This window comes from Taurulus bubalis (assembly GCF_910589615.1).
Source record: "Taurulus bubalis genome assembly, chromosome: 5".
Classification (NCBI taxonomy): domain Eukaryota; kingdom Metazoa; phylum Chordata; class Actinopteri; order Perciformes; family Cottidae; genus Taurulus; species Taurulus bubalis.
In genome coordinates, this window is record NC_136593.1 from 10,785,104 (window position 1) to 10,805,769 (window position 20,666).

Here is a 20,666-nt window from a genome sequence, read left to right on the forward strand (position 1 = left end):
GATTTTGCCTTATCTGGACTCCTGTCGTCTCCTCCTGCACTTGAGTTTTTGCTCTTCACACCCGGATGTGCCACTACACTCCTTTTTATTCATGATCTTAGTCTCTAATTCTCACTGTGATTACTCCATAAACAGATTGGGGAGCATGCACTTAAAATTAACCAACCAGTTTCTGTGCAGTTTCTTGAAGCCAATTACATTGTTGTTGTCAAACTTTTAAATATGTTCTCCTCTCGGCTGATTTCAGTTGTCATTTCAGCTCAAAACAGTCCCTGCTCCACCCCAGGCACCTCCAATCAGCATCAGCCAGGACCCTTCATCATCGGTTCACAGCAACTCTTCTTCCCCACCACCACCAGTTCTGGACTCCACTACCCCTTGATTATTCTATTTTCAGGATGGAGTCCAATCACCAAAGACTTTGCACTATTCAAATGTTATGCATTTGTAATACATTATTATTACATTCTAAACAAGTCTCTCCTGATTGAAGTGCGGTCAGTCAACCAGTATGCCTTTTCACTCAACACATTCATGACATTGTTTATTTGTTTTGGAAATCATTTATTGTGTCTAAATCTGTTCATGGATGGGTTATAGGAATGCTCTCTTTTGCATTATCACTCTGTATTATTTTACTTGCTCTACACCCAAGTTTAAAACCAACCCAGTACTTGGTGACCAGTTTACGGTAAATATAAGCAGTGTAGGCCTACAACCCCCAAAACTGATTACAACTCCTAACACATCACTATTTGTGTCTCGAAGTGACTTGATTACAATCAAGAGGGTATAACTGACCAATTATAGCACACATCCTTTTTCACCTCTTAAATATAAATGGGAGACCAGACAAATTAAAAGTAATAAATAAACACAGTTATTGAATAAAAGAATACCAATAACTAAACAACAGCGGGGAATCAAAAATGTGTCATGTCAGCACGTTTGGATGTGTGAAAATGTGTGGAGCAAACACAAAAGTAAACAGCAACCCTGTCAGCCAAGTAAGAGACGTCCACGTTCAGGTGGAGAGACGTAATAGCTTGAATCACACGAGCCTGAGCCACAACATCCTGAAAGACAAAGAGGAGCCAGCAAACAGGACACAGACCCCTAGTGGAGAGGAGGGGTCATCACAAATTGCTTATTTCAACATACTTTTTTTTCAACATGCTAAACTACGACTTTTTATTGGCTTTTTTCATCATACAGTTTTATGACTTTTTAATGATACCGTACTATATTATGACTTTTTCCAATATAGTGTGACTTTTTTGGACATACCATGACTTTTTAAGGACTATTTTCAGCATGTTATACTACAACCTTTTGATGACTTTTTAGTTGTTTTTTTTGCCATGCAGTTTTATGACTTTTTAAGGATTTCTTTCAACTTTAACTTTTTTTCATGACATATCATACTTTAAGATTATTTATGGCACACGATACTTGCTATCAAAGTATCAAGTCAATATTTAGCTTCTCTGATGTTTCCTTCTGCCTAGTTCGTCCAGCATCGAGGTCATCTTAGAGCTGTCTGAGCTTCCCTGGCGTTCTTCAGCTGTATCCTCCAGCACGTTCTGGAGGACAGAGATGCAAAATATCCTATTACACACACACAATCATTCATTTTTAAAAAGCATGCCATTTGACTCTTACATTGTCTAGTTGTGTAACGATGGTAGTGCTTTTCAGGTCCACCTCTCCTCATCTTGATGTTCTTGTCTCTATCTAGTCTGCAGCTCTTCCCCAAACACTTCAGATATTTTCTCTGAGAATAATAATAAGTAAATAAAACCACATAAAACTCTCCAAATCGTTCAACTTTACACTAACACTCAAAAACCCGACCAACCTACCACCAATCGTGTTCATTAGCAGGACATGTTTTAAGGCTCTGCCTGCAAATGCACAGTGGATCCTGCCCTGAGACCCTGAGGACAGTTAATGGTGGAAACTCTGGTCCTGAAATAAGTCTCTCTGCTGATTATGTTGGTGACACAGAGCCTCTCCTGACACTTGGGATCATACACACACACACTGCAAAACACAGCATACATACACAGAGGAAAGGATTAGATGTATCTGAGAGTGTAAACACAGAGCAGCATAGATTAACATAAACTACAGCACTATATACACACACATTCAAACAGAGGACACAAGCTGGATTTACAGTAACACAGAGCTCATTCTGTGGTTTTGTCACACTTTTACACACACGTCTTCAGCAGCTTGCAGAGCTAAGGGTCATGACACCAACTTGCAAGATACACAGAGCAGCTGATAGACATCTCAGTCTTGTGACATGGCGGACCACACTGCAACGGTAAGACTGCCTTTATTGGTTTACTTTTCAAACTCTACACTTTACTAAAGATTTTAGTAACAGTCTTGTGTTGTTGTGTACCATAAAGTTGCAGAAGAGTTAGATGTTTATTCAGTGAATGGGGTGTTGAGCAGTGAGGAGTCACTGCATTTTCTATTACAACATGCAGACATACTTGGTATGGTTCTCATCAATGATCTGGCCACTAATATACTTAAGATGTTGTCTTTTCACAACCAGTTTAATTTAAGTAAGTTTGTTTGATGAATTTCAAACAAACAAGAAAATAACAGGTTGTCTCTCTTACTGCAACTAAGTTCATATTTTGTGGGTTCATTATGTGTCAAACTTTAAATCTAAGATAGAAAAAATATGGTAGGAAGCAAACAAAGTATGCACAGTAATGCGTCAACACTGCAATAAAACATTACTTATTAATTAAAGGGTCAGTTCACCTCAATAATACCCTTTTTTGTCTTCCTCATATTTAGCCACATAGATTTTATTTTTATTTTTTGGGTTTTGAGCTAACGGTCTCTGAAGTTTCTATTTTCATCCCCAATAGAATGGAGATGAATGAATTGTAGTTGTGGTCTAAGAGTTTTCATTCATCACTGCAGTTCTGTGAGGCTGTACATTGGCACAGCTCTGCTTGGAGCTAAATGATAATAGGATTGTAACATGCACGCAATAATAAAGCTTGCTTGCTGTTTACAATACCTCTTAGCTTCACCATCTTAGTTTAGCATGTTAACATAACATTAGTTAATACGCTCTAAATACAAAGTACTGGGCTGCTGTCGCTGATGAGAATGTCATTAGTTTTGCAAGATTTTGGTCAATACACTTTTTATTGGACACGTACAAAATGTGACCTAATGACAGACTTGGAGGGAAATACAGGATATTACCAAAGTTCTAACGTTTAATCTTAAGGGGAGCATATCTGTCCGAAATTTCTTGGCAAAGCGCATCAATAGTTGTTGAGATATGAGTCTAGACCAAACTGGTGGACTGACTGAGCGACATTGCAATAGATTCAAACTGCTAGTGTGGCAAAATACAAACATTATTAACATATCTTTAAAGAGACAATGTCTTTATCACTCCGTGTGATCCATACGACACAGTGTCGATAGAGTTCAGGGACTATTTCTTTGGTGAAAAGCAGTTCCAATGAAAATAAATTGCAACATATTATGTGGATTATTTAGAGCAGTGGTTCTCATATTGGGCTACGTGAAGGCACTCCAGGGGGTACGTGAGATTAAAAAGAAATATATATAAAAAAAATAGCATCCATTCAAAAATACTTAAAAAATAGTTATTTAATAAATATGCAATACATTATAAGTGTAAATTCATGAAGAGAATTGTAAATATTCTGTATTAAATCAGACACTGATGGCACAGCGCGGTGTATTACATCTTTTGAACCACATTGAACCACTAATTTAGAGCAAAAGGAATACTGTGCCTAAAAGGAGAGATGTGTGGTGCGGTGGCAGAATACTGTTTAATCAATCCAACATGGTTGACTGAGTATGAGATTCATCCAAGAGAAAGTTGAGGAAATAAGCCGTTGACCCGTTGACCATTGTATTCAATCAAATAAACCTTTGACTTGGGTCAAATCCATTTGATTCCACTCTCCGTGCCCCTCAGTACCCTCAGTCTCTTGAACATCTAGTTCCCATGCAGAGACTCGTCACATTTAAATGATTTATGGTGCCATAGAGTCAGATTTCTCTCCCTGAAGTGTAGGGCTTAGTGAGTAATAATTGGCTCATACCACTGAGTGGACAGAGAGAGCGAGAGAGATCAGAGGGATGGTCATCATCAGACGCAGACGGATGGAGAAAAAATAAATAAAACAGTTTTGAGTACAAAGCAAAAGGCTGGCAAGCACACAAAGTGAATATAGTACGGAGTGTTTTGAATTGTAAGTGACACTAGATGAATTACTCTTTTTTTAAATGTTTTATTGACATCACACTTTAAATACTATGTAAGCATCATTCTCTGGCATTGTTTATTCTCTATCTTTGCTACATTAAAACATAACAAATATGGGTGAAAACCAAACAGCTCAAATTGACACAGGAGATGGAGAATCATATGTTGTGATGGTACTCCTCATCATTTTTGCAATATGTTGAGCCATGTCAAAGAGCATGGGAGCATGAGAGTCAGTCTGACCCAGCAGCCAAAGCAAGACAAGCAAGGAGGGAGGCGAACAGCGAGCAGGGGGTTTTCCCATGCAAGCCACGTTGTCGCACAGCTCTCACAATACTCTATAAATAAAGACTAGTAATGCATTTAAGATCTAGAACTACAAAAGTGTTTCGGGACGACAGTCATTGTCCCGTCTATTTGTGTAGGTTTGTGTCTAATGGAGATAAACTGTTTGTTCTCTTTACTTCCCAGAAAACACAGACTTTTATTGTTGTGACATTTCAAATAAAAATATTTCGACTCCGCTGTTAAAGTAAATTGTTGATATGACCTTAATTATGATTTGAGGCTCAGTGCCGTTTCATTGAAGGTGCCACTGCTGGCTCTGCCGCTGCACCTTTTGTATCTTGAAAAAAAAAAACTCTCTGACAGCATATGTATTTTCTTTTTGCAGAGTAAATTCTGAAATCAACTTCAGCTCAAGATGATCAGTAAAAATAGAAGCAGCCTGTTAAAGCATTCAAAACAATTTAAGTTAAATGTTTGGGTGGCTATTTTCTGTGCAAGCACAGCCATTAACCTATCGAGCTGTTGTGGGTGGCTTTTGAGGACAAGCTTTGTTTATGTATTTTGGTTTGGGTGACTGGTGGGTTTCAGTGAAAGACTCTCTGTGTAGTTCCCTAATTTGCGGCTGTGGTGGAAAATTCTCATTTGGGATTTGAGTACACGTGGCTTGAAAGCCTCGCAGTCAACACTTCATCAGTGAGTGAGGTCAACTCACTCACACTTCACTCAACGTGTGTACACATATACACAAACACTCACTCACTGACAAAGACACAAACTCACTCTCTCTCTCTCACACACACACACACACACACACACACACACACACACACACACACACACACTGACACAGTAAGTGCCTGCCTAACCAATCAGAGTGAAGTGGAGTCGGTCCCTCCAGAAGTGGGTGGGAGAGCTGTTGAAACACAAGTCTGTCTCAGGACACACAAAGTTTGCGTTGGTGGTTTGGAGAACTTTTCTGCTTAGAGCCTCTCTGCATTCATTTTCCCTTTTTTCGTCTTGTTTTATTTTTTTCATTGAACTCTGGGGTCCATTAGGGCACAGCTTGAGTGTGGAATGGCTGAACTGGTGCGAATCCGTAAGAAACGGCTACAGATCCCCATCTCTAGGTAAGACAGGGTAAAGATTAGCACACATGATATCATCACTAGATACCTACATGTCCAGCCATTCTGTGACTGCATAAATAAAGCTAGAGGACTTTACCAAACATGCAACATCTTTAAATGTAACATGATTGATCACTGTTGGATCCCATTCTGATGTAAGAGTTTTCTTGTTTTGCAGTAATGGAAATGTGTGAGTAAAAAATACACCCTGTAGCAAAGTGATGAGTGGTAATGCTGCAGCCTTTTCTGGATTTCCTGACTGATTTTATCTATGTTGTTCACTGCAAAGCCTAGAGTTGTATCTTTACCTTGAAAAGTCTCCTATCAAGAATATAGTTGCCTTTTTATTTGTGCACATTTCATGCATTCATCAAAATTTTCTCCGACTACACTTAGCAGCATGAGCGCAAACACTTGTCACTCCAAGTGGTTGTGTGAACACTCATCGTTCTCATGCTTTTTCTGTGTGGAAAATGTGCTGCGGAGGTGATGGCCATGTGGTTTTGTTTTGGTTAACACAATAATGTATTAGTCTGCAGAGTTCAGAGCGTGTAACATTGTTGAGTGTTTTGGAGTTCTTTTTTGCAATAATTTCACACATTTCTCATGTCATGAAAGTCTTTTTTTTTTTTTTATTCATGCCAATTCCATGGTGGAATGAGTTATGATCTGATATGGGTTAATGTTAACTTTTTTTATTCTCAATAAAATGTACCCAGATATATATTTCTATTTGTTATCTGTGCTGACAAAGCTGATACCATTCAAACTTGTCTACATTGCTGTGCACCTAGTAAAAATGACACCATGTGTAGATTCAACAGAGCCTGTGCCAAAGGAAGATTTGTCATGTCGCTCTATAAACATATTTTCACAAGTGCACTTGACGAGTAATTTCCTGTAAAGGTCCTGTCTAGAGGCTCTTCTACTGTGAACAGCTGAAACAAAAAAGGCCATGTTATCATGAAAGATTACTGGAGATTGAAAGTGAGCGGTGGCATTCAGAGGCATGCTATTTTTATGACTCAACAGCTTTTGAAAGCCCCTGCCAGCGTGATAAACACTTGAAAAGCTGTGAGCATCTCATCCCCAGGAGTTGGCTCCACGGTGCGGCATGGCGTTGTTTGAACACAATCCTTCTGCTCGCGTTAGCGTACGCGTAGCACCACAAACATGTTGAGGAGAAATCATCTGTGGCACAAACGTGTTATCAGATGAAATGAATCTCTCTTCCAAATGGCTACGGAGAAAATCCAAATCCAATCAAAGTAGAAAGATTCCAGTCATCAGAGCTTTATGATGCTGTGAAAGCTTTTGGACTTATTACTGTAATGAGATTACATTAACACGCTACAGGTGGACAACTCTGTAGGCAACAGCATTTGCTTTTCATCATGCAGCAGGAGATTAGTTCTGTTCCAACAGTTCTCTGTGCTAATTTGATTTAAAGTTTCAAATTGAGCAACATGTTCTCAGATAAGATCAGAATGTCGCAAAGACTTAAAATCTCCAAAAACATAATTTTTCATGGAGCCCACTTTGACCAAATGTGGGTTACATAAGACCTCGACCATGGGAAGTTTTCCTCTCATGGAAAATTTGGCACTAATGATGGGCTTTTGCCACTGGCTTACTTTGGACGGCTTGGCATTTAAATCACTTTCAAATGAACTCTTTCCTTTCAGGAAGATTTCTCAACCTGTTAAAGTCCCTCGCTTCATACACTCAAGACAATGACAAGTGCTGTCAATTTAAAGAGCAGTGTTCAGATGCTTGTTGCCCATTTTGTACAAACTGACCTTTCTTTTGGAGCTTAACTTGTATTACTGTATCGGGTATGATTTAAGGTGAAGACTTTGATGCCAAAGTGCTGTAACCTCCAAGCGTTTTCACACAACTATTACTTCTCGGCAATTGCTGTTTTGAGAGGTGAAACAGCAGTTACAGCACTTCCAAAAAGGGCATCTGCCATATTATTTTACTGTGTTCACATCCAAATAAATGACTGTGTTTTCTTTTAGGCTGAGGAGCATGCTCAAGCAGCTGGAGGAGAAAGATGTTGACTTTGAAGAAATCAAAAAGAATCTGGATTTCACAGCGTCGTTACTAGAGGCAGTTTACCTCGATGGAACAAGGTGGAATATAGTGGAATATTATGATGTTGACAATTTTTGCTCTCTTTTAGCTCTTTCGGTAAACAGTTCATTACCTTGAACATGCACAGTAAAATCCCAAGCGGGCATAAAGGCCCCATAAAGGGCCTAGAAGGGCATAACAGACTAGAACGATATCAAACTGTTACTGCATTTATGGCCATTACCTTCAGCAGGCTCACAGGGGCCTGAAAGCCCAACCCAGTTCACACTGGGCTTAAAGTGGGGTACACCCCAGAAAGGTTGCCAGTCACAGGCTAACACATTATGACAATCATTCACACTCACATAAATGGGCATTTTTGTGTCACCAATTTGGCTAACCTCTTTGAGAAAACTGGCGCACCCAAAGGAAACTCAGATAGGGTAAGGCGACGGCCTAGACCAACACTTTTTATTATGTATTTACTGAAAAATAAAAGCAGTTATGGATTGCTTTCCTTTCAAATATACAACTAGGCAACTGTAAATATCAGTGTAACACCGATTATCAGATGCAAAAACGGCAATAGAAAGTCACGGATCTTTCACAAATTGGCATTCAATGAAAAGTCCGGACCATCTACAATAAGTCACTTTTAGTATTTCAGGAAAACAGTATATGTTCTGCTGTTAAACTAATGTGACGCTAATGTAAGACACATGTACACACTGTAAAGTGACTGGTTTGTTTCTTTTAAAAGTCCCTGGATATCAGTACAAACTCCAATATAGTTGTATCATGAGCAGCCTATGGGTCTAACACACTACGTCCCTTCCTCCCTCTCTTTTTTACTATACATCAGAGATATTCCATGGTTTACAAACTCAATTCAGAAATGTACAACTACATGGTGTTAAATAGAGTGCATAATACATAGGAAGTGATTTTGGACACAGCGACAGGTTTACCTATAGAGCTTTAATCCAGAATTTGCCACTGTGTGTTGTCTTAGACAGTGTCTAGAGTCTGAGGATGACCTTCAGCAGATGCAGTCAGACGGTGTGCCTCCAGAGGTCACCGATTGGCTGGCTTCCACCTTCACCCAGAGGGTTCGGCGGCCTGTACGACGCCCAGATGAGAAGCCCAAGTTCCGCAGCATCGTGCATGCAGTGCAGGCTGGGATATTTGTGGAGCGGTAAAATAACGTGTTCATTTGATCTTGTATTTATAAGGTCATGCTTTTTTAGAGAAGGCCTGTATGATTTGTCAGGATGTTTGATATTCATCTGTATGTAGCTGCTGCAGAAAAGAAACGTAGCCAGCCATACAGCTATATGTTTTATTTATGAGACTTAAATACAATAAAATAAGGAAACTATAATCTCATACTATAAAACATTGTAAATGACTGATTTCCACATCTATCCTATAACTCTAATACAAGCCCATGCAGTGTTGTTACTCACATAGCCACAGAAAACACAGACAGTTGCGCTGGACTGTGACACATTAGCCTCCTTTTCTCTTTAAAACATCCTTCCAAAGGGAACAGGGACTTTGTAGAATTTATATAAACAGCTCCTGAGACGAGTTAGCTGCACAGTGTCAACATCTGAACTTTAACTGAACTCAACATAAACACTGCATTATTTCAGGATGTTCAAGAGGGCCTACCCAGCCGCCATGCCAGACGAACCTGCAGCGGTCGTAAACTGCCTCAGGGTAAACCTCCACTAATCATCAATCTCTCCACGCCTGAGTGTTTGTGCAATAAATCGGACATCACAAAAGGGATTGTATGCACATCAAGTATACATCAATAACACATTTACTTTCCCCTCCTTCTCTTCAGGATGTTGACCGCTGGAGCTTTGACGTGTTTGCTCTGAACTCTGCCAGCTCTGATCACGCCCTACGAACTCTGTTCTTTGAGCTGATCACCAGATATGGCCTCAACAGCCGGTTTAAGGTCTTGTAATTTTGGATTTAATTGAACAGTTTACATATTGCACTTCCCATACAATATGTCATGATAGCAATGTAAGAACGTCAGTGCTTTGGATCACACATGTTGCAGTGATATGATCATTCTTTCTCTTATAACCTCAGCTATTGGGAAATGTGTGTTGCAACTGCAGATTTAATCAGGCATATGGGTTTTATTATCAATTTGGAACAATGGGTTGCCAGATTATATGTGCAAATCACATGCATCATACCATAAAACCTGTCAATCCTAGCCACGACTTTATTACAACATTCAGGCTGTTTTGGGCTTTTATTGTTGACACAAACTTTGTGAACATTGGATTTTGAAACTGTGTGACTTCAATAATTATGTTACGCACTTTGCAGATCCCCATCTCGTGCCTGACAGAGTTCCTGTCTGCATTGGAGAGAGGATACTGCAAACACACCAACCCCTACCACAGCCACGTTCATGCTGCTGATGTGACTCAGACGCTGCACTGCCTGCTGCTGCGCTCTGGACTCGTGGTACACCTGGCTCACAAATGATTTTTTGATATATATATAGATTTTTTTGATATATATATGTGTGTGTATATCTGTTGTGTCCCTTGTATCTATCAAGCACTGGCTGACAGAGCTTGAGGTGATGGCGTCAATATTTGCCGCGGCCATCCATGACTTTGAACACACAGGGACGACAAACAACTTTCACATTCACACAAAGTAAGCTCCTATTTCAGAAACATATTTTTCTAACTCTGTCTTATAAAGCACTGGATATATATATATATATATATATATATATATATATATATATATATATATATATATATATATATATATATATATATATATATATGCTGCATCCTGTTGTGACATTTGTAAAATAGTAAGAGATGTCAGTGAATGTAGGACTAGTAAGGTTGTGTTTCTTAGATGCAATTTTAGAATTTGAGAAAAAAGCAGGGCAAGAGAGAGACCACTAAAGAAAACACATCTTCATGGAGGGAACGCAGTATTTTTAGATGTTGATTTTCCACATAGGAGGGCTGAAGATTGCGGTCTCTTGGCACCCATCATCATCGCCATGCTTTATTTTGGGAAAAATAATAAGAACACGTCTTAGTTACAGAATCTAACAGTATCTATCTGTCATACTCCACCCAGCGTGTACTATGTCAGTGTCCATAGGCTGGAAATAGTGTCTGTTATAAATTAACTGTTGTTTCTTACTGCATGAAGAATATTAGCTGTGGTCAGATTTAATTCATGTTGGTAACTATTGATTCCATAAAGGTTTTCATGTATGAAATACATCCATAACATATTACACCTGTGTGTTGCGCTGCAGGACTACACTCGATTGCATTTGAAGTTTCTTTGTTAGTCTGCCAAAAACAGGAATTAATTCCCAAATTAGTCAAGCTTTTATGACAGGGTTTTCTATGTATGTTTTTTTACTGTAATTATATATGTTATGGGTACTATAGTTTCCTATGTTTTCCTAATAAGGAACTTAGTTTTTGTAAATTAATTTGAACGTTCCTCAAAAATAAATGAATTTGGAAATCATGGATAAATAATGTTTTTTTTTAACCATGAAATGTTATAATTATTCCAAAATCAGTGTAACCATCATAAAGTCAAGCTGACTGTGGCTTCTCTCTCTCTGTGAAGAATGAAACTAAACTTTAAAACAGCCCCCTGAAGACCACTTCAGCGCACAGCTAAAGATTTTATTTAAAGAAATGTTTTATTTTATGTTTGGTTGAACAAAATAATCACTAATTGGAAACCCTTTCACAATGTATTTTGTTACCCATATAATAATGTAGATTATGCAAATGAGTGGACACAAGATGCCTGATTGAGAAATTAGTTAATTAGCGTGCTACACTGAGTCATTAATACCCACATGGTGCCTGTTTTAATCACATCCTACTCTCTCAAATTCATCATTACAGTCATTGTGTTTATGCATTTTCACACTCTGTAAACTCCATTTCTCTTCTCTGTGTTGATCCTCTCCTCTCTTGCTCTTTCACTGTCTGTCTGCCAGGTCAGAGTTTGCATTGATCTACAATGATCGGTCAGTACAGGAAAGCCATCACCTGAGTGCAGCGTTCCGCCTGCTGCAGGACGAACAAATGAACATCTTCACTAATTTGACGAGAGAGGAATGGAGGTAAGACGACTATGTTTTTACCACCTAAATTCTGTTGCTTAGTTAGAGAAACTTAGGTCGAGGGATTGACCATTTATGGGAAATACTTACTCAGACTTGGCAGAAAAGAGCTCTTAAAAAATCTGAGCAGCTACAAGGTTTCTGTGAGGAGATGTAAACCCCCTAATAACAGAAAAGTAAACATAGATAGCTAAAGGGGACATTTCCTTAAAATGTCACCTGCAGAACAATTCTGTCCCCACATGGTGCCTTGGACCATGTGAAAGGGGCTTTGCCAGAAAGGGGAGAGACTGTCCTCCATGAATTGTCCTTAAATGAGACTTTTAGTCCTTACCGGCTACAAGGCCGCTCTTCTAGCTGACCCTGACCTCTGACCTCCTGAGATCCAATTTCTCATTCAGAAATCAATACAAGATCACATTACTAATTCTGTTTGAGAAAATTACCCACTAAACCTCAATAGCATAGTGATTGAGTCACTGAGTACTTCCTCTGTCTGCAGTATCTCTCAATCAGAGATGTCATTAGTGAGCTAAAATCATCGTATTTAGTCATTTGCCTTAACAATGTGATATGTAATGAACATGAACAATCAAAAGTGTCAAAGGTCAACTATGGTTGATGGATATTGGCATCAGCTCACTTCCCTCAGTGTGTGTGTGTAAACAATTCATTCATGCACTGAAACTTAGTTTGTGAAAAGAAAATATATTCAAACTGTTATAAAATGTATAATCCTGGAAGCTGATGCTTTATATAGCACACATACAACAATTGACTGTTTTATTTATGGAAGCGCTCTGCATATATCACTAAAGACAAAGACCAGCAGCATACTGTAGTGGGATTCTTGTCGCAGTCAGCTTTACCGTGGTAACAAGTAAAATATATCAGGAAATCTGAAAAACGTACCCCACTGAGTCTCCTGTTTGTATTCTGTACAGTTACAGACTTGTTATAGTCCAAGGCCAACTAGTAAACTGTGTATTTGTGTGCTTTTGTTTATAGGGAGCTACGGTCACTAGTTATAGAGATGGTGCTATCCACAGACATGTCCTCCCACTTACTGCAAGTCAAAGGGATGAAATCCTGTCTACAACAACAAGAAAGGTAACACTAATAGACTGTGCTGTTCGTTCACACTGTGGTGCATAAATCAAGGTCATGAGATAAACTCTGATTCAGATGATTCCTGCCAAAAAGAGGCTGACAGGCAAATTAGTGTCAAGCCGGCTGGTGGCAAGTCTGCTTTTTTTCCCCGACATGTCTAAGATGCATAACACAACAGCAAAAACAAGAAGTGCACAATGCTTTTTCAACAGGATTGACAAGCCAAAAGCACTGTCTCTGTTACTCCACACGGCGGACATAAGCCACCCATCCAAGCCCTGGGCACTGCACTCTCGCTGGACCACGGCCCTGATGGAGGAGTTCTTCAGGCAGGTATGAACTCTAAAAATAAACCTCAACTAACAGTGTGACTCGTTCTCTCCTTCTCTTCATCTTCATCTTGTTCTGTTAGCATTATACGACTTTGACCCAGCCGTGGACAAAGTATTAAGGGACAATTTACTTCAGTAAAAGTAACAGTAACGCAGTATAGAAATACTCCATTGTCCTGCATTACAAATTCAGAGTGAAAGTACAAAAGTATCAATGACAAAATGCACCCAAAGTATCAAAAGGTACAGACTGGCTACTGTCACACTGTACTGGATTATTATAGTTTATGTATATATATATATATATATATATATATATATATATATATATATATATATATATATATATACATGTATATATATATATATATATATATATGTCAGCTGGACTTTTATTTTGTCGTTGGTCAAGTTGGAGCAAATCTTCACTACTTCATATATTTTTGGTAGTTTCATCTGTAACATTGAATTGTATTCTATAAACTGAGCATATGTGTTGCATGTACAATCTTACTGTACGCTCCTAAATGTAGCTGTACTGAAGTGAAAAAATACCTCAAAATTGTACTTACTTGTATTTTGACCACCACTGTGTAGATTATTGTTATATGAACAATATGCTACAAATTGATCGTAGTAGAAGGACTTTCGTGTTATTGTGTTATTGTTGCCTCAGGTTTTTTTGATAATCCTGTCAAGTTTCACTGTGAGTGGATGTCAAATTGTACATGTCACATTTCCAATGAAACATTGTACATGAACTTCACATATGCTCAGATCCTTTCTTCTCTGTTCTTGTATGTTCTACTATACATCTGTATTTCACTGAAGGGTTTGATCTGTTGTTGTCTTGGCATGATTGATCAGGCAAACGGTTGGACAACTAATAACAATACGGTTTTCTAAATTACTCAACTGAGTGTGAAACCTTCAAAGAAATGTATTCAGAGTCAGAGGTATAAAGCAGAGAGAGTCAGAGAGGAAAGACTTACTGAACATGTAGTTTGTGTGCTTGAAGCCACATTAGATCTTACAAACTAAGATTTTTTTTTGCCAGATGTAAGTCTGAAAAAAAAACCTTTGAGAATCGAATGCGCAATATATCTACCCGACTATTTGATCTTGTTGAAAGGGTGATGATACCGAAACTCACAAGCCTCCTGATGAAACATAATAATCATGATCATCATCATTTTAAGTCAGATGAAGAATGTGTAAGCAAGCCAATGAAACAAATACTGCAGTTACTGAAGATTGTATGTCATATATATATATATATATATATATATATATATATATATATATATATATATATATACATATATATATATATATATATATATATATATATATATATATATATTTGTGTTATTGTTATCCTATGGCCTACACTAAAGCCTAATCAATGACATAACAATTAATTTATTGAGGAAAGAAAACATTTCCAAGGAACATGTTGAGTAAAGTAGAAGCTTTATTGATAAAGAAGAAAACAACAACTGGAGCTTTCAAAGTGTCCGGCCACAGTCTGGAACAATCGTAGAGCAGGACCTGGGACATCGACATTTGCATTTTTTTAGCCGACTCTAAGTCATATGTTTTTGGTGGCATTCTGTCAGAATATGGTCTCATGTGTCAACCTTTGTGAGGTGTAGCCTTGCAATTCGGGTTCCCAGCCTTGGCAGAAGTGTGGCATGCAAGTCCGAGAGCTCTTGGCTGCTAAAGGAAGGAGGCTGCAATCCACCAGACACCAATCATGATTCCCCTCTTGAGGCTCACTAGTGCACCCTTCCTCGTTTCCAGCAGCTGTAAACACAATCAGTACTGTATATATATATATATATATATATATATATATATATATATATATATATATATATATATATATATATATATATATATATATATATATATATATATATGTGAGGCTGCATTCACACATCCATATGTCCATAACCCTTGCATGTGATTGGACAAGCCCCCTAATGTGATGACATACGTGACTGTTGTAGCATTTTGTTGTGTCGTATTGTAAAAAATTGGAAATAAATTGTTGTTTGTTAGCTTTAGTTGGCCCTTACTAGCCTAAAAAGTAATTCAACATACTTACTCACATAATTAAATATTTTTTTGGGGCGCTAAAGAAGATTATACATTCAGTATTGTATCTGTATATATATATATATATATATATATATATATATATATATATATATATATATATATATATATATATATATATATATATATATACACACACAATCCCCCTACTATCTAAATTTGCATTTGTAAAGCTCACAGCATTTTAATTTCAATGCAAAAGTCTCTTCTGAACTGGGGCCTGGGGGGTCTGCCAAGCCTCTTGTGCATGTAAAGCTGCCAGAAACCACAATTCCACGTAAAATCATGGCAATTCCCATGAGTTTTCTGTGCTGCCTTTCAAATTCCTGTGAATAGACATTAACCTGCACTTCCACGACAAGTTAAAGAGCTGCTTACTAACAAAAACCCCACTTTTCAGACAGTAAAGAAAACTGTCAATCTTGTGTTCGCACAACCTACTTAAAATGCCATGACGTTCACACAAATGCCAGATGGCAATGAGAGCATTGGCTGGTATTGAGGCTGGTGCTTTGACTGAGTGGATTTCCTGTATTTGCAGCAATACTTTTTCATGTGTTGTCATCCTCTCCTCTATTTTCACCGCTCAGACCTGGACTAGAAAAAAATAATATAGAGATAAATAAAATAGAGGAGGTGTTGGGCAGCCCTACTTGGTTTGGAAAATAAGATGTGAGAAATGTCTCCAGTTAATGTTTATTGTGTTACTTAAAAAAAAAAGAAACCTTAATATTCTTTGAACAATTTAAAAGTCTCCGGTGGTGAGTAGTGCAGTCGAATAACCTTTAAAAAGTTATTTTCAGGTGACGTGTGGGATGTTGTTCAAGATATTTTTTCTCTCTCGTTCTATCTTTGTGAGGGTGATAGAGAGGCAGAGCTTGGCCTTCCCTTCTCTCCTCTGTGTGATCGAAAAAGCACCCTGGTAGCTGAGTCTCAGATCGGTATGTCTCGCTTTCCAAAACGCTTTCTTTCTCTTAGTCCTCTCTCACAGTTCAGATGTAATTCTCATCAACACTAATGTTTGGTAAAGTCTTGAAACTGCAGTAAAATATGTCATATTACACCTTATTACTTCAATCACTGAATTACATTTGGATTTCTTTCTTTTTTTATCAGCAATCACATTTTAACAGTTCAGAAACTATTAATTTGCACGTGTTAAAAAGGCTTTTTTTTCAGGTTTCATAGACTTCATTGTGTATCCTACATTCTCTCTGCTGACGGACATGGCTGAAAAGATTGTTATTCCTTTGGTGGAGGAGAACCCAGGCCCACCAGACCCCTGCAACAGACACAGGTACCACATTAAAAGGCTTGTACCATTGTTGGAAATGTACATTGTACTCAGGCGGCAACCGGTAATGGAAATACAACAATTATTATCAATCGATTAAAGCTATTTTGTTTCTGTCAATAGATCCCCCTCAATGCTACACAGAGTACCATTACATAAAGACAAACATGTAGTTAAACTCATAATTATCTAAACATTAAAGAAAGAAAGGTGAATACTGGTAAAACTGGAAGAAAAAATAGCAATACCTATGAGAGCACTGTTATTTCTCAACAGTAATCTGTGGAAGGAGAGCTCCAGAGGTCTGCAGTGGAGTCTCGCTCACATTACAGCGGAGCTAGTGAGCTTCCGCTCCACTTGGACACGACACACCGAAGACAACAAGATCAAATGGAAGGAAAGTGGCTCCAATGGTATGTTGTATATCCAATATCAGACATCATTAAACAACATCTATGTTAAGGTGAAATACTGAAGAAATAAACAACATATCAGTAGCACTTAATATAATAACTACACACTATTTAGCATTAGTAAAGCATGAATAAGCACTTAATTCATCATTTATGAAGCATTATTCCATTAGTTAAGTATGTTCTGTGACCTCATCTAAAGTGAGGACTATCTCTGCTTATATGTATGTTGCACACATATTATAACATACTATGGAACACTCGTGCCACTGACGGGCATGGCCCCCCTTCACCTTCATATTAATGTTCTTTATCACTTTGTGTTGTGTCTATTTCCCTTTTCTGTTGAGAAGATAACTAAGACTTTTGCTAGCTTTGAGCCACTGCTTAAGCAGAAGTCTCAGTTACAGAACATACTTAACTAATACTTAACTAACCAGTAGTAACTACTGAATTAATCATGAATTACATGTGTTTCTAATGCTAAAACGTGTGTAGTTATTATAAAGTGCTACCAACACATTTTATAAATTGCATATGTAAATCATTATATGTATAAATAAATCAATGAATAAATTACATTTAAATATTTTTTTTGTATCATTTACTAACACTTTATAAATGATCTTATTAATCATCTATAAGTACTTAATACTTAATTTACAAATGGGGAATCCATCATTTATAAAGTTTGAGCCCGAATCATAAAACACATTATAATAGTCAATCTTATTAATCAAGAATGAAACATTTATGACTGTGTTTTTGAATTGCATACTAATGAGTATTCAGGTTGGAATAATGCTTTATAAATGATGAATTAAGTGTTTATTCATGCTTTACTAATGCTAAATAGTGTGTAGTTAATATAAAGTGCTACCAACATATCTTAATTATATTCATATCCTTAATTAAATATTGTATTGCTCGTTAGAATTCTATCTAATTCAGAGCAGGGCTCACCACAATACAATCCTGAGAAATGGTTGTACTTTTATGCTGTCGTCTTTTGCAAAAATTCAGAATTAAAATGATCACCGATGAAAAGTTTGGCAACATCTGCAAACAGAATCAAATATATTTGTTCTAGATGTGTGACTGACTTGGCAGAGACAAAGCCGCTCTGCTCCATAAATGTGGTGATTTGATTTGTTATCTGCTATCATTTCACAGTGATCTCATGAGGGGATTAACGGATACAGATATTGTTTCCCATTCAGCTTAACAAAATTTCCAATGTTTTTTCCAATCTCCTATATCCTTCAGGATGTTCAGACCCCAGTGTGACAAAAGGGCAGAGACCCACCCAAGAGGAGCTGTCAGAAAAATCCCTGCCAGAGTCCACGCCAGATTCAAATCACTAGACAGAATATAATTTATTATGTGCTTAAAAAAATGAATATATTCAAAGGTTAACTGAGGTTAAAGCTGAGTCATTGTTTGTAACAAAACCTCAATGCCTTCATATATGGTGATTGTGGGAGCTATGAGGGAGGGTGGTTAAAGGTTAACTTCATCTTCCCAAGGTTAGATGGAGTACATGCACAGAAGTGTCTCCATGTCTTATTTTAAGGGTTGTATACTCTGATAATTTAAATGCAAAGTGTACATGCTGGCCATGTATGTGCAAGTTACTAATTTAATTTGCCACCTAAACACTTGTAAGGATCATTTTACATGTAGTAGCTTTACCAGTACACACGTCATTTATTATATAAAACAATAAACAATACACATTGAAAATATGTAAATTTGTCATATGAATCATTAAGGCAGGCCTTGTTATGGTGGGATGATATTGTGCCTTGTTGTTTTTTAACTAAGACATTTTAAAGGATTTAACTGCAAGGTAAGACCCTGAATCTGCTACCTTGCATTTTTTTAACAACTATTTTCTTCAGTAACCCGTCTGCTAAATGAATTTCAACAGATTCAAAACCCATGACTATAAGATACAAATTGTTTTCTGCACAAAACCGAGTGGACATTTTGACATAAAAGGCCAACTGAAGTGACATCCTACATGTTTTCTTACAGGCAATCTCTTTTTAAACCACTTGCAAGAATTCATAAAAAAGTTTGGATCTGAAGAAGGTGCTAAATGTGAAAGTCAGAGCATTGATATAGCACTAAACAACTATTTGTTTTGTAAAGATATATAGCGGAGAATAGCATCATCCCGAACAGAGAATGAATTCACTCTCCCGAGCTTCTCTGTGCCTCACTTATGGCCCATCAGAGTGTGCATGTTTGTGCTCACACGGTGGTTCATATGAAAACGCAGCATCGCCACAGAGGTGCACTGCAACGGCAACTGAGGTCTTTTACTCTCAGGAAACCCTGCAGCATATCCACCTGCAACATGCCTTTGTAGCAGAAACTTGCAATATAAGTGATCACCCTCACACATGCACTTGGAAGTGTCGGTATAGACGTCACATGCAGTTACCAGTTTATTCAAAATTCCAAAACAGTCCTGCGTATGAAAAATGTAAGTGTTTTTATGCTCCTGGCTCTGAGTACATTGAATTATTTATTTGCAGGGTGGCTATTTTTAGTATGTAGTCGACCTCCACATGTGCAGTGATGTCAAAGCTTAACTGGAAGTTTTTGGAGACTTTCTCCAACATATCTCTTTTTTTATATTTTATTAGTAAAGCAGGTCCTTGTTTAGGTGCTTTGGTTATTACATCATGCTGAGTCTATCAAACGTATACGTTTGACATGATTGGATGCAAAATTCACAGATAAGTACAAAAGAAAAACAGCTGATCACCAATTTAAACATTTTATTATATCAAACAAATTTAGATTACAGATGTAATCATCAATCAATTCAAGTAAAATTGGAACAAAACTTCCCAGATTAAATCCATGTAAAGTACACTATTACCATTCAAAAACAGAACAAACATTACATGGTCCATACATATACTGCAGAAGAAGAAAACAAAAGCTTGCACAGGAATGTTTTCATTGTCTTTCTTGTTCATTGTGGTCATTGTTATTGTCAATACTAGGGTGGCTTTAGTTTACTGTTTCAATCAGTTTTTGTTTTTTTTCAGGCATGTCAAGTATTAATGTGAGTGTCATGAAAAGATTGTCACATAATCTACATAATAATGACACTTCAGTGAAACAAAAAACAGATGAAATAACATTTAAGAGTGAGCTGACAACTGTATGATGGCCGTCTTTCCTACAAAACTAAAATGAAAAAATAATGCCAGTCAATAAATTGGTGTCTGATTGGTGTTTGATTTTATGTTGAAATAAGTTCCCCTATGCAAATTAAAGCACAGTACAGAAAAGTCACTGTACAGTCAATGGCATGCAGAAAAGTTTTTTGTTACCAGCATTTAGATTCAAGAAAAGCATTCAAGTATTCAAGCATTCAAGCAAACAAATTAGGGTGCAATTTATCCATTTTAGTTATTATTATTGTATTACTGTAACCAGAC

General features: G+C 37.4%; 1 protein-coding gene across 1 annotated transcript; it reads left to right on the plus strand.

The window, feature by feature from the left end:
• The first annotated feature begins 5,620 nt into the window (after positions 1-5,620).
• On the plus strand, positions 5,621-18,930 carry LOC306736738 (dual specificity calcium/calmodulin-dependent 3',5'-cyclic nucleotide phosphodiesterase 1B-like). The gene is made up of 14 exons (XM_079218400.1): positions 5,621-5,703; positions 7,725-7,838; positions 8,792-8,974; positions 9,435-9,501; positions 9,632-9,748; positions 10,135-10,275; positions 10,373-10,473; positions 11,810-11,935; positions 12,944-13,045; positions 13,258-13,378; positions 16,358-16,439; positions 16,678-16,795; positions 17,069-17,205; positions 18,472-18,930. The coding sequence occupies exons 1-14, from the start codon at positions 5,651-5,653 to the stop codon at positions 18,567-18,569; spliced, it is 1,560 nt and encodes a 519-aa protein (XP_079074526.1). The 5' UTR covers positions 5,621-5,650; the 3' UTR covers positions 18,570-18,930.
• The last annotated feature ends 1,736 nt before the right edge of the window (positions 18,931-20,666 follow it).